Raw genomic sequence first — 16,011 nt, forward strand, 5'->3', positions numbered from 1 at the left:
CTGAGATGCACCCTGAGAAATTTGAATACCCTGTGGCACCCAGGAATCTGCATCTTAGATTATTTTTAAGGAAGCACTCCAAATGATTACGCTTTCCTCTAAACACAAGATGGCAACTCCCCTCTTTTCCTTTGGGGCACCTTCAGTGAGAGAGGGGAGGATTTCAGCGTTTATTCAGTTCAGCAAAAAGCAGTTGATGTGTCCAGCACACATTGCATAATCTGGAAAGCTAGCTCCGTGACCTTTGCAAATCAGGCTTGTCATCTGATGTGATGGAGAAAATGATCAAGATTGTGCATGTTCTTTGAGTTCATGCCTTTAAACTTAACCACTGGTTTTTGATATTTGGAAGCAGTTACAGCAGAATATAAAGAGTTAGTTTATTTTAATCTGGTAAAAACCCTAAATTTGGGGTTGGGGGAGGAACCCACAAATTTGTTTGAGACTGCCTGAGCTGCTGCTTCCTCAGATTACAGTTTTGTTTTTGTTTTTTTTAGAAATTGAAATGCCCTGTGAAACCATACTTGTCAGACTTTCAGGCTGATCTGATAATGCATCTGAACACTTAATTGCATCCATTAAAAATAAATAAATAAATAAATAAATAAATAAATAAGAGGTTCTAGGACGTTCAGGCACTAATTTTCAGATTTGGCATTTGGGATCAGATGGCAGACGGGAGCCTGTACTCATTTTTCGTCACTGAATTGTTTGGAGTTCAAAAGATTTTACAGATTTTGAAGAATTGTAAGGCTTTTGATTTACATGAGATCACACTTTGGGAAATGAGTTGCATATTTGGAAGAGTACAAATTGCACTTTAGCTGTTTTTGGACAGCTACAGTCCTCAGAATTTTGCATATTGTGGTGCTTCAAATTTAAAACTAACTGGCATGAAAATAACACCATTCAAAGAAAACCAGTGTCCATGAAGTTCTGGAGAGGGGTATGTAGTTTTCAGAACTGATATGAAATTTTTGATTGTTTGGTTTGGTACTGGGGATAAATTGGTACTGGGGATTGAACTCAGGGGTACTCGACCACTGAGCCACATCCCAGCCCTATTTTGTATTTTATTTAGAGACAGGTCTCACTGAGTTGCTTAATGCTTCACTTTTGCTGAGGCTGGCTTTGAACTAGCCATCCTCCTGCCTCAGCCTCCTGAGCCACTGGGATTACAGGCAAGTGCCACCGTGCCTGACTTGTCATGAAGTTTTTACTACATTTCCATAGTCTGGCCAGTATTAGACCTGTTCCTCTATTTTTTTGAATATACACATTTATAGCAAAAAGAGTCAGCATCAGATATGTAATTCTGTGTTCAAAATTTAGGTAGCATCCATCCGTTTTCTAAAGTACTTCAGTTTGTTACTTATTATCATCACCATAAAGTTGATTAGAATTAGCCATTAACAAGCTTCTTCCTTAGATAAAGTGGGTTTCACTGTGCAGAGGGAGTTGCCTACTCTGCTTTGGTATATGTTTTTGAATAGCTAATGGCCTATGTTTCTATCATTATTATTAATGAAATGATCTGTACTGATGGCATGAATGTTTCTTTTAAAAATAACAAGTCCTTTTGAGGGGTTTTCACACCGGGACCTGGCCACTCATTAGTCACAGGTGAGTCATCCCCTATGCCTAGACTGTTTGAGAAAGAGAAATGCTGAGTTTGCCACATTAGCCCAACCTGCTGCTTCCCTTCCAAGATGAAAGTGAACTTTCCTCCCTTTCCAGATACTACTCATTCTCTTTGTCCTGAAGGGTGAACTATTCTAGCAGCCCTTTGCAGGTCCCTCCCCCTGGTTCCCTGCTGTGGTCTGTCTACTGGGGTCTGATTTCAGTTCTATCACTCCAGACACTCTGTGGACATTCATATCTTCAAAGCCAGCTCTGCTAGGTGCTCTGCAGGAATGATAGGATAGTGTTGACTTCCAGTGCCAGGTATATTCATCGTATCCTCCCTTTAGATCTTTGTTTTCCATTGGCTGCAGTCAACTGGTTTGTGCCTCATGCATTCAGCATCCCATTCTCTTAGTTCCTGTGTAGCTGATTCATGAGGCAACACCTTCCTTATTTGGTGATAATCCCTTCCTCAAGTTGCATATCTGGCTCAGTGAATAATACCACTTGTAACCTAGTCACCCGAATTATAACCTGGGAGCCAGTTATTTGTGTCTCTTTTCCAGCCCACCCTCTTTCTGTCAGTCAACAGGGCTTCCCATTCTTTTTCCTACTCTTGAACTTGTCCATTTCTTTCCATTCTGACTGGCACTTAACTAACAGAGGCCCTTGTCTTGCCAACTCTGGATAACATCAGTGACCTCCTAATTGGCCTCCTGCCTCTCGGTTTGTTCCCCACCCCATCGATTGCATTTTTCATTCTGATACCTGATAAACCTTTCAAGAATAAATTAGGTCTGGACATTCCATGCTTAAATCCTGCATTGACACTTTAACCCCTCTAAGATAATCAAGGTCAATGAGCACAGTATGGGGGGCTTCTGCATGTCCCCCTAGTCTCAACCAACCATCACTGCATATTACTTGAAACCAACTCTCCAGCCATATTACAAACATGGAATTCTTGTTCCCTCACTACTGTGGACACCAGCTATTCTGCCAGCTCTTTTGGACTTGTGTTTGAAGAAGCTTCCTCTCCCAAAAGCTATCTTTGAACCTCTCCCACGAAATAATTTGTTCATATATTGAACACCTGGTTTAATTGGAGGTCCATTGCCCCCAACTCAGGACAGGTTTAGCTGTACCTCCTGGGTCTTTCCTCTCTCAGAGTGTTCTCCAGTAGCCAGAGCTTCCTGAGGATGATCACCAGACTTCTCTGTCTTTATCTTATGTACTCATCAGAACTTTAATTATGTTTTTTTGGGTAAGTGGCTTTGGGATAATCTAAAAGCACCCAATTTCCTTTTATCAAAAGGAACAATTTATCACATTCATTTGGGGTTTCTTCCCTCCCTCTAGCTGTGTAATTTTTCTTCTTCTTCTTTTTTTTTTTTTTTTTTAATTTTATGGTGTTGGGGATTGAACCCAGGACCTTGTACATTCAAGGCAGGCACTCTACCAACTGAGCTATGTCCTCAGCCCCTTGTGTCATTTTTTTTTTAAAGCTACAGTTTCATGTAATTTGATTTACCTGCACTAGTTATTTATTTCAACCTAGCAGTGACTTACTATTGTGGTTTCAGTTAGAGATTGATTCAGTGTAATGGAACTGTATGCCTTCCACGAAATAGACTTTTAAATAAAATGTAGTAGTTCTTTAAATGTAAATGAAATCAGTTATGGTGTCTTACTGGCTTAGCATTTTTCTTTCCAGCGTAATGTAGGTCTTGATTTAAACCCAACTTAGGGATTCACTAACAAAGTGGCTGTAAGGAAGTTACTTCATCTTTCAGAATCCTGTTCTATTCACCAGCAGAATAGGGTGATAATATGAAGTAATGTCTCTCAATCACTCATCCTATGTGTGATCCTTAGGAGTCAATATTTGTTGTTATTTCTGTGTGTGTGTGTGTGTTACTGGGGATTGGACCCCGGGCCTTGCGCATATGAGGGAAGCACTCTACCAATTGAGCTATATCTCCAGCCCAACTTATTTTCTTTTTAAGTAGTGTTTACATATATAACGAAGCCTGACTACCATAGGATGATTTTTCTCCCATAGATCAAATGTAATTTTTAAAGTTCCTTATTACATTAAAGACATTTTTTTCCTTTTTTTTCTTTATAAGGAGTTCCATTCTAGGATGTATTTTTTTTTTGTTATACAACTTCATTTACCACTTATTTTAGTGATCACCTATACTTCAACATTTTTTTTTTTTTTGGGTGCTGAGGGATTTGAACCCAGTGCCTCAAGTATGCCAGGCAAGCATTTGCCACTGAGCCACATCCCCAGCTCAACATATTTTTATTTTCAATACTTTTCAAAAGTATGGAAAGAGGTAGAAGAATTATCTTTCCAAGATTTTAGCACATCAATTTGGACTTCGAGCTTCATTGAGTTTCACTTGGCTATCCTATTGACATCTGCTTTACTGATAGCAGTAAATTTTAACAAACAAACAAATCTGCCAGATGTTTCCTTTGTCCCTTTGAGATTACTGGTCAACAGTTACAGAAGAAATTTGAGTCTCTGTAGGATGATTAGGTGCTTTCTTTATAATGTTAAATGGTTGTTTTTTTTTTCAGCAATAAAAAATTCTGAAAAAAGTCATAATTAAATTGTTATTCCCCAAATTAGAATTCTATTGTTGGTTTACTTCAAGAATATTTTTGAAGGGATGGAGGTTATGACTCAGTGGCAGAGTACTTTTCTAGCATGCATGAGGTACTGAGTTTCATCCTCAGCACCACACAAATTGTATTTATGGTTTTTTTCAAGGATATGGTTCATATGACCTCAAAAGACCTGAACTTAGAATGAACAGCCTTACCTGCATCTGGATAACTTACTTTGCTGGCTCCAGGTAGCTAAGCCAGTTGGCTGTCTTCCAAAGCACATTTGGGATACAAGGGAACCGCTTGCTTCCATAGCTGGAATGTGAGATTAAAGAATAAATGAATGTTTTTGGCAGCAGCTGCTGTTTTGTTCTGGGCAGTTCTAATATCACTTTGTAAGTCTCTGCATAAATAAAAATGTGCTACACTCCACTGCCTTTTTGACTTGGTGTCTGTGGACTTTGGTTATGTATATTTTAAAATTACTGCTCACATCCATAGAAAAGGGGGTTTTGTTCTGTTTTGTTTTGAAATTTAAAAAATTGGAATATTCTGGTTTCTCAGACAGCCTGTCTTCCCCTGATGTTTGTGCATGTCCATTTCTACCCCTGCAATGGAGTCTATAGTATGACTTCTTGTGTTACACAACATGTGCAGATCAGCTAAATAGTTTGCTTTAGGGGAACTTTGCAGCTCCTGCTCCTGGCATGTGGCTTTTCACTGTAAGAAAAGTGCTGTGTTCAGGAGGGGCTGGTGATTGGGTGAATATTCCACTGGAGACTGCTGAGGTTGGTTCTCAACCAAAATGAGAATTAGGTAAGGCCTTTGTCTTCCGGGCCTTGAACTTCGTCTTCCTGTGACTTTCCCCACTCTTTTAAGTGCTCTTCTAGTATTATCTGCCACTGTTAAAACCTGCTCCTAGGAAAGGACCTGATATCTGTCACTTTCAATGGAGTATGACTTTTAGACACGTTCACCTCTCTCTACCAGGCTGTTTCTGTTGCATGATTCAGTCCTAACAGTGCATACAGATTCCTGATTAGTGTTTCCCCCTCATCATCCAAGTAATTTGAAAGCAACTATTAGTAATGGAAGGATTATTGCAGTTTTCTGTTTTGTGGGGAGTATGTGGGGGGCACTTTTGATCCATGCCTCTGAATAAGAAAGAAAGTGGAGAGCTGCCATCAGTAAGATTAGTTATGTGTCTGCAATGAAAGGTTATCTTGAAATGAGAGGTTATCATACAACGAGTGTGACCTAGAGAGAACAGTTGTATGATGCTAAAACAAAGTAGCCAAAGAAAAATGTCATCTGCAGACACGGAGAATGTTACAGAAAAAAACACTGAGATGATTACCCTAACAGAAAAGATACAATTTAAGCAGAAGTCACAAAGAAGGGACATTTTGCTTCAGCACTGTATCTCCACTGGGGTGTGTGCATGCGTCTGTGGGCACACCCACGCAGTTAGGTACCCACATGCCCTTGATGGAGTTTACAGAAGTTGGAGAAAGAGGAAGAGAGAGAGAAAACAAAGATAAACATTTTGTTGATATATTAGCACACTTCACTTGTTTGGAAGTCCAGTTGTCTATTAACTGCAGCTACACTAAACACAGTTAAAAACTAAGAAGTGAATTGACAGAGGCATCAGAACCCTCTGTTTTCAGGGCCAGTGGTGACAAGTTCTCGGTGTAAATTATCCGTGTGACTGAGGGTCATGCTTTCCTTCCACAGAGTACACACACTTCAAAACAATATGTTGTGCATGGTACATGTAAGTTAATCTGTCAATTTTAAAAAATAAATTTAAAAAATAAAGGTCATATATACTCTTTGTGTGGAGGGTTCACTCTATAAAACCCTTTCTGAGGCTGTTTTACACAAGCATTTCTGAAGTCCTTTTCTCCCTGGTTTCCTAGTGAATCCAAAGCCTCATAAACCACACAACGAATCATTGCCTAGCCCCTCTGATTCTAATAGTTTTTCATTTGATTCCCACCCGAAGGTCATGAGACGGGTGAAACAAGAATTTCTTACTCTTTTTTTTTATGGGCTGATAAATGGATACTCAGGGGGATGAACGGATTGTTCGAGGGTCACTCGGTAAGAGCTCAGAGGCGTTCAGATCCATGTTCTGCCCATGGTTTCCAAAAGCATGTGTGTTGGAGGTTTTTTCCCCCTTTTGCCCTTGGAAACCTTTGTTCAAACAAAATCTTACTTGGAGGCATGAACAAATAAAACAGAACAAAAGCTGGGCTTCTTAGCTAAAACTATGGGGTTGGGGCGCAGAATTCTGGGAGGGCAGCTTACTTTCTTCACCCGGGATAGCTTGTATATCACTACACTCTGCTCTTCACTCATTCATTCATTCGGAAAGTGTGCTCATTGAGGTTTCCATTTTATTTTTCTATTGCTGCTGTAACAAATGGCCACAAATTCAATGACTTAAAACACAAATGTATTGTATTGTGGTTTTGGAGATCAGAAGTCCAAACAGGGGCGTACTAGGCTAACACCAAGGTGTCAGTGGGACCCCATCTCTTTCAAAAAGACACTAGGGGAGAATCTGTCTCTGTCCCTTTTCCAGCTTCTAGAAGCCGCCTGCATTCCTGACTCCTGGCAGCTTTCCTCTGTTTTCAGTGCCATTGGTGACAAGTTCTCATGTCCTGTTTCCTGACCCTTCTATTATAGGTCTGATTACAGCCAGGCAATTTTCTCCATTTTTAAGGACCCAGGTGAAAAGATTGGGCTCCCATAATCCAGAAGTGTCCCCATTTCTAGTTTCTTAAGGTTATCACATCTGCAAAGTGCATTTTTTTTTTCCTGTAAGGTAGACCTGGGCATCTCTAGAGCTATTATGATGCTGCCACCCCTCCCACCCCCCCAACCCCCTCACCCCTCCCCTACCCCCCACCAAAGAACCCATAATGGCTGGGCCATGTGTTATTCTCATCAAGAAAGTCTGTGGCAGGCTAGAAATAGGCATGTCAGCAATAAGAATATGCTACAAGTGATGACCTGACAGTCTGGGGGAAACAGGAAAACTACGAAACAAACAAAATCCAAAATAAAATTTTAAAAACAGTCATTCAAACAAGTACAGTAATTTGGAACAACTGAACTTGGAGGAGAACAGTCACAACGACACAACTGTGATGCTTTGCCAGTCTGCCTTTTATTTGATGAACTCACATCATCAAAGGAAAGCAGAGTTTAATATTTCTGCCCACTGTTTAAGAGATCAGGGACGTGTGTGGGCTATCTGTTATAAAGCTTTCTGTATAGGATAATTAATACTGAAACTTCCATATAAAGAAGTAAGCGCTGTGTTTCTGCCCAGTCTGGAGGACACCATGAAAGTTTTACTACTGCTCTGCAGAACCTTCAGTGTTTCTAATTTGATTTCTCCTCTCTCCTAATGTTTAGCTGTGCTAGAATGAATGGTTGAATTTTTAAAAAGGGGAATCTTTCTTAATGGTAGCAGCGTGTATGCAAAGTAAAATTACAACACGAGTTTACTTATATTGACTTTAAAATAGAGCATTTCTATAACTACCATTTTTTCAGGGATATTAGAGTATTATGAAGTTAGAATAGATTTAATTTTGGCCCTGACCAAGTGTGTTCCAAGAAAAATGACAACATCCTATCTTTATAGGTATTTGTATTTCACCGACACCAAAAAATTGAGGCTGTCCAGGTGAAATTATTTTGCAATTATTATAACAAATCTGTGTTAATATATTTCAAGAAACTATCAAAGGACATATTCTAAAAAAATATGATCATCTGGATAATGTAGAATATTCAGCTGTGCATAGAATATGGAACAAACTTGCCTCCATATGCTTGGTATTTGCAAGATTATTAAAGTTCTAGAGATAATGCTATTAAAGTCCTCACAAATGATCTAACAGATTTCTGGGAGTGCTGGGATGGTCTCCGGTAGTTAAAAGGACAGGAACTAGAATTGGACAGCCCTGAGTGTATATCCGGATTTCCTCATGCAGAAATCTTCAAATCTCTCTGTGCTTGTATTTCCTCATCTTTAAAATCAGTATATTTGAGTTTTAAATTTTGTTAGTAAATGTGAAGAATGCTTGATACATAATACATGTTCAAAAATTTTAGCTTTATTCACTCTTTTGCTTAAACAAACAAAAAGTTCAGTACAGGCACTCACTTTCCAGTGTCGTTCTGTGGACTCCTGATGAACTGCACTTGTACTTAAAGCCAGGCGCTCCACTCTGAGAACCTGATCTCACCCCTTGTCTACTCAAGGATGTGCTCCAGCAGTTCTCTCTCTTCTGATCTGCATCACCGTGGCTCTCCTGCTGGATCATCCCCAGAGGCATAGAGACATCCTTGTATTTCTACCATCACACAAATAAAAGTCTTCACCCCCACTTCCTTGATAGCTACCACCCCATTTGCTCTCCCTTGAAGGAAACTCTTCAGAAGAGCTGTCTGTGCTCACTATTTCTAGTTACTGTTTTCTTATCTTTCTTAAATCCACTTCAGACTGGCCTTTTCTCATACTGCTTCAATAAAAATGTTCTTGTTGATGTCACGTGTAACCTCCATCTCGCTGGATCCAATATCTTCCCTCCCATTCCTTTCTGGGCTTTAACACTTCTGCCAGACCTCTGAAGATTGAAGCACTGTAAGATGCTTTGTTATTTTACTTAGAGTCACTCCTCTAGTGATCTCACCCATTCTTTTGCTTAAAAATCTCATTTATATATCAAAGGCAATCATATTTATGTGTCTAGGTGAGACCTTCCTCCTAAATCCAGATTGAAATGTCCTGATCTGGTATCATCACTGGAAGAACTCAAAGACACTTAGAAACTTACATACTCAAAACTTCTGACCTATTCCACAAACCTTCTTCATCCCTAGCTTCCCCATTTCAGTTGGTGACAACAACTGACCTTCTAGTCATTTGTACTCAAATTCTTGAAGTTGTCTTTGACTCTTTTTTGGGGGGGGTGTTATTAAGGATTGAACTGAGGGGCACTCACCCACTGAGCCACATCCCCAGCCCTATTTTGTATTTGATTTAGACACAGGGTCTCACTGAATTGCCTAATGCCTTGTTTTGCTGAGGCTGGCTTTGAACCCATGATCCTCCTGCCTCCGCCTCCCAATCCTCTGAGATTATAGGCATGCACCTATAACTGGCTGTCTTTGACTTTCTTTCAGATCACACTCTAGCTGTCAGGAAACCCTCCTGGCTCAGCCTACAGAAGATGTCGGGATCTCACCATTTCCACACAATACATTGCTACAGTTCTTTCTTGATTTGATTATAGCAGTAATTCTTAACTGGTTTCTCTCCTTTTTCTACTTCTTTTTTTATCCTAAAGTATGTTTTTTACTACAATAGTAAGAACGGTCTTCTTTATTTTGAAGTCTTCCTATCCTTCCTTTGCTCAAAATCCTGTAAGAAATGCTCTTTCAATTGTAGTAGATATCAAGTCTGATTAATAGACTGCAATACCCTCTAACCTCCCCATTCTCCCTCTGACATCATCTTCAGCTCCATGGTTTACTCTTGCTGACCTGTGAATAAAGAAGATTTCCTTAAATAGATCTTACAGACCTTGGCATCAGCTTTTCTCTCTGCCTGCAGTACTGTTCCCACAGGTATCTGTGAGGATCATCTTCCTAGATCCATTCAGTCTTTAGTAAAATATTCCTTCTCATTTGAATACCCACCAATGCCTCTATTAAAAATTCCATACTGTTTTCACACATACTGTAGTCTATAGAAGGAAAGAGATAAAGGCTAGCTCTAGGCTTTCTCTTTAGATTCAAGGATGCCTGGAGATTTGATCCTTAATATAATCCTGCTTGCATCAAGAATTCAAGAAATTTATACAGTAAAACTTTTCAATCCAAGAGAATCTAGCTTGGGACTAGAGCAAGCACCAAGATGTCCTTTATTGTTGAGACTGGTCCTGGTGGTGGATAGCCACTGTGGAAAATGAAAGGTAGCTCATCACATGCCCCTGAAGGGCTACTTAACTAGCAAGATTTAAGCCAAAGGGGTGGTCCTGCAGACCTAACGATATCTGTCATTATCATCCACGCCTCCAGTGGGCAGTGATTAGTGGACATGAGAGATGGCTTGGAAGTCATGAAACATCTGTTCTGTTGGTAGCGTACATGCTGGTTTTGGGGAAGATAGTGTAGGTCAGTTCCAGACTCCCGCACTAAAGCAAATGTGGCAATAAAGTAAGTCATTTTACATTTTTTTCCATTTCCCAGTTCATATAAAAGTTGTGTTTTTACCGTACTTGCTATAGTTGAGATATGAGGTGTTTAAGACAATGCAAGAACGTTTAGAGGTGAAATGATTGGCTTATGACAGCCTTAACTAATCATTAATCTACTTGAGTGGGTTAACCAGGTGGTAACTGTAGATGGGTATAGTGTGGCTGCAGGAGGTAGGTAACTAGGGGCTTGCCTTTGGAATATGTATTTTGTCCCTGTTGAGCGAAATGCCCTCTCTGCTTCCTGATTGCCATGTCCCAAGCTGCTTTCCTCCTCCATACCTTTCTGCCCTGATGTTCTGCCTCACATTGGGCCCAGACCTGTGGAGTCAACTATCTATAAACTGAGACTTCTGAAACTGTGAGCCCCAAATAAACTTTTCTTAAAATTGTTCTCCTCTGGGTTTTTTTTTTTTTTTGTCACAGCAGTGAAAAAGCTGACCAAAACAATACTGTAGACTATTAAAGTGTGCAAAACATCATTTCAAAGTAAACAATGTTCATATCTTAATTAAAAATACTTTATTGCTAAAAAGTGCAAATAATCATCTGAGCTGTTGGAAAAGTTAGTACCAATAGATTTGATCAACCCTTCAAAATTTGTAAAAACCATAATATCTGCAAATACTGGGTGCAATGTTTGCTGTCTCATGAGTGTGACCTGAGTTCACTACTGCTAATAGATCAAAGTAGGCATTTTAATCCCAACCCCCTTTACCAGGCTCAGATTTTTTTTTTTTTTGACATACCGTATAATCTCGATATCTATGTCTGTTCATGGTTTGTCTTCCCTTACTAGAATGCCTGGCACACACCAGTTGCTCCATAAAATTTGTTGAATGAATGAGTGAACAGATTTATTTTTTGATTTCCATTCAATGCCAGACATAAGACATGATAAAGACTAGTAATGGAATTTGCACCTCTGTGTTTCCTAGAAACTAGAATATGAGTATGATTAATAGTGAAATTGGCTAGCTTCAAATCCTTAGGGCGGTTTCCCAAGTCATGTTAGGAAAGAGTGCCTTGAAGAAATATGTTTCAAGAGGAGTTACATCTTAGCAATGACAAGATGAATGGAAGTTAGAATTTAATAGGAGGTCTTTGTTATTGGGAGAAATTTTATGTTAGGATTGTCCCCAAAATGAGGTCCCCTAAACAAATTATATGCACAATTTGATCTTCTTTGTGGTCCAAGAGACATGGTACTGGGAGGAGCATAGCCTCACAGTGCTCATTGTAACCTTAAATAAAACCAAGTAGAGTTACCGATAAAATAGAATACAACGGTAAAAGAAGAAAAGGGTTTTAATTTTCTTTTTCTTTTTGTTCACATAGATAGCATTGTTGCATTGGAAATTTTAGTAAATCATCATCTTTTGGTCCAACGTAATGATTCAGTAGTGTGCAGATATTAATTGAAAATAATTATTCAGCTCCTTTTAACATATGGCTAGCTACATCAATAAGAAAGATTGTTAGCCAGGAGCATCTGGGCTTTTGTATAATTTCAAATGCCATAGATGAATGTTAGCTCATAAAAGCAATCACACATATTTTAAAATGTCTTCCCATCTCCATGGTATTTATTTTTTTCCTGGAATGGTCATTTTTTTCTTTATTGATGTATGCAAATTCCTCCTTGTCCCCCTCTCCCCAAATCCAGGCTTTCCTGGCATTGCCTTCCTGCCATGGGTTCTCCCCTTTTAGGTCAATTGATTAATTGCTTTCTTCTCTGTGTTCCCAAAGCATTTATCACAGGGTGTGGAGGTTATTTATTTACCTGCCTCTGAGTTCCATGACCATCTTCATCTTTGTTTCCCTAGTGCCTGGCACAGTCCCTGTTCTTGTCCCATGATACATGTTCATTAAATGGTAATTGAATTAGAGAATTAGAATATTGTTACCACAGCCATTGATACATCCAGCAAGTATTTATTAAGGGCTTTTTATATGCAAGGAACTATGTCATTTGTTTTAAAGAAATAAATAAGAGGCCCAAGTTCTTAAAACTGCTCGGTATAGTTTAAATAAGGAAAAAATAAATCACACATAAAAGTAAATGTGATTCATGGTAGAAAATGTTATTTTCACTGGGGTGTATATATGTGTGCGTACTTATGTGATTGCTTCCTGACAGTTTTCAAAAAGATCTTCCTATTGGCTAAGGGAATATTTTCCCTTGTTAAATGACTCAAAAATCCGAATCCACACAATAATTCTTTTGCTGTCTCAAAAATTTGGTTGACTGTAGTAGATCTAAAAGTACCCTCTTCCTCACTTTAGTTTGGTGTGCTATTTTAGACAATTGCATCAAAGCCCTGATCAGGGGTTATGCTTCTACTTGCCAAATACTGTGCATTTAAAGTCAAAAGAGAAGGTTTCTTTCAGTGCCTTAAGGTATGAATTTTATACATTCCCTGGTTTTTAGAAGTCATCCTAAGTGATAAGTCCTTCACGTGTTGCTACAAGTTCATTCCTAATTGCCATTAGGAAATTGGCTGTAGAGAGCTTTTGACAAATTAACAGTAATGTGGTTGAAAGAGTAATTCAAATAAGATTTTAACTGGGAGGTTTGTTTGTTTTTTTTTTTTGCCTTTTAGTTTGGTGAGAATAGTTTGAATGCTTAGCATTTAATTGCATTTATGCCAATAGCTTTTTAAACAAATATATATAGTAGATTGGCCTTGTCTACATCAAGGCATAATATGTAAATAGTAAATAGTTTATATGATTACAGAGTTTTAACTGATATTCACCAAGAAATGTTTCTGTTTTTGTTTAGACTTGGATTATCACTTGCATTTATCTTCAACTGCTCCTGTTTAATCCTCTGGTCAAAACTAAAGGGATCTGTGGGAATCCTGTGACTGATAATGTAAAAGACATCACAAAATTGGTAAGTAAGACATAGGGTGTGCTTTTAATTATCTGTGATTGGTGCTTGTCAATCAGAGATTTTGTTTTTCTTATCTCAGATTTTATATTTTTCTAACAAGAAAAGGAATCATTGAGTTATTCTGAAGGCCTTCTAGAGAGCAAATACGGAAATACTCAAGGAGGATTTGGTAGTTCAATTGGCCCTTGTATACCATAATGGTGATTTCTTTGCTAGTTTTGTCTCCTCAGTCAATGGCAGCAAAGGATCCTTGAGAGGTCACTATGTGCTGAGGTCCAGCCCCAGTTTGTCCGTTATCTCTTGAGTGAGCTCCTCATTGTCTGTATTTTCCATATGCCTTTCTGCTCTTCTCTAACAATAGATCTGAGGTGGCCACTCTCCCCTGTTTGGCATGAAGAAGACACTGTCACATATGGGCGATGTTCACTCCTCTTCAGTTGGACCTGGAGGAACGATGATTTATTGCCACATATGGAACAGAGTCCCTTCCTACTTTTGTCACACTAGAACTCTTCCCTCAGCAAGAGTCTTTGTGCACTGGTGCTCCTTGGGCACTGCCAGCTTCCTGCTTTGCTGCATTTAAGACTCCAGATAGAGAGAGCATAGCACATCTGGAGTGCATGCTTCCAACTCTCTTGATGGAGGGCATACTCATTTGGACTACAGTGTGTGAGTTAAGATGAACAAGGTTTGAGAAGCATTTCTGTAAATTCCTGGTTCAAAATAGCCAGTTAGGGACCAGTCTGCTATTGACTAGAGAACATAGTTAGTGTGACAATAGAGAAGAAATGAGGATTGTTGCATGGAGAAAAGAAAGAAAGTATATATACTGTGATAATAGTCTACAAAATAGAGGGGGCTTTGTTTATCCTTCTTGCTTTTGATATACATTCCTGGCTTATGTGTTTTATTTAGGGTTTATACTAAAACTTATAAACAGAAGTCTGACTTGCTTAGCCTTAATTCAGAATTAGAAAAATAACACACACACACACACACACACACACACACACACACATAATACCTAGGATGCCCAGACTGTCTAGGCTTAAAAGCATTCTTTGTCTAGCATGCATGTAGCCCTAGGTTCAATCCCCAGCACTACAAAATATATAGATACATAGATGTGTTGTTTCATGCAGCTGCTGAAGATGTATCCATATGTTTACTTGATGGACTGGCAAACAAAACAATATAACTTTTGCCTACTATATATGCAGCTAGGTATTAAGGACAGGAATGAGGGAAAGTGGGGTTTTTTGTTTGTTTGTTTGGAGATCAGTTTGTATAATTTGTTCATTTTGTACTGGGGATTGAATTTTGTACTGGGGATTGAACCCGGGGACACTTTACCACTGAACTACATCTTCAGTCCTTTTATATTTATTTTTTATTTTGACATGGGATGTCACTAAGTTACACTAGTTGGCCTCAAACTCGTGATTTTTCTGCCTCAGCCTCCCAAGTTACCAAGATTATAGTAGTACACCATCATGCCTAGCAAAGGGAAAGCGAGTTTTAAAACCATAGATGATGACCCTCTCCTTTAAGTTTCTTGTTAGTTTATCACCCAAGAAACAATACTAAACAGACAATATGTATTTATATTCTAAGTTTTTTGTCTGTTAGAAGGTGATCGTTGAATGCTTGGGAGAATGTGGATGTGATGGACTCCACCTTGAGCATCAATGGCATCTGAGTGCTTATTAAACTTACAGGCAGCTGGGCACAGTGGCACATGCCTGTAATCCCAGTGGCTTGGGAGGCTGAGGCAGGAGAATCATGAGTTCAAAGCCAGCCTTAGCAACAGCAAGGTGCTAAGCAACTCAGTGAGACTCTGTCTCTAAATAAAATATAAAATAGGGCTGGGGAAGTGCTCAGTGGTTGAGTGCCCCTGAGTTTAATTCCTGGTTACCCCTGCCAAAAAAAAAAAAATACAGGTACCTAGGCCCTACTCCAAGGAACTGAAACTGAGTCAACAAGTCTAGGAAAGATTTCAGGCATCTACATTTTTCATGACTTTTTGAAAGGAGATTTAAGAAGCATTGCTATAGATGGTCTATTCTGTCAAGTTTAGAGAACAAAATGCATCTCAACCCTAAATTAACTTGAGTTGGTATTATGGCCAGTTACTCCTGTATTGCTTAGATTCATAAGAATGTCAGGGTAATGCAAAACTCCAAAGTATGCCTAAAGTAGGTCACTGGGAAATTGCAACTTTTGTGGAGCAGCCTGTATAACCTTGGAACTGAGAATGAGCTGAGGAGAACTGCTCTGTCCTAAGGAGCAAATTTCATGAATTTAGGGTCCAGTGAGGCATAGGTGAAGATGATGCTGTATCTCACCACAGACTGAACATACCTGGGACTAACATGATACTTAAGAAAAATTGCTGTCAGGCATTATTATTTTCACAAAGTATTTCAGGAATATGACTTAATAAGCACTACTTCCTATGAAATGTCAAACTGATATTTTCAGGTAGCATAGGTAGGTATTAGAAGCATCTTGCAAGATTTTCTATTCTTGTCTTTAACCATCTGCTTATTATCAACCTGTTACCAATCAGCTGATAAAATAAGAAATGGC

The 16,011-nt window shown here is 39.0% G+C and overlaps 1 protein-coding gene across 1 annotated transcript in view; it reads left to right on the forward strand.

Moving 5' to 3' along the window:
* The window catches only part of Kitlg (KIT ligand), an 84,868-nt gene that overhangs the window by 21,486 nt on the left and 47,371 nt on the right, over positions 1 to 16,011 (forward strand). The window contains exon 2 of the mRNA XM_078053039.1: positions 13,309 to 13,422. Coding sequence (XP_077909165.1) covers positions 13,309 to 13,422 — 114 coding nt within the window. The remainder of the gene's footprint in view (positions 1 to 13,308; positions 13,423 to 16,011) is intronic.

The sequence above is a fragment of the Ictidomys tridecemlineatus genome, chromosome 6 (assembly GCF_052094955.1).
Source record: "Ictidomys tridecemlineatus isolate mIctTri1 chromosome 6, mIctTri1.hap1, whole genome shotgun sequence".
Classification (NCBI taxonomy): Eukaryota; Metazoa; Chordata; class Mammalia; order Rodentia; family Sciuridae; genus Ictidomys; species Ictidomys tridecemlineatus.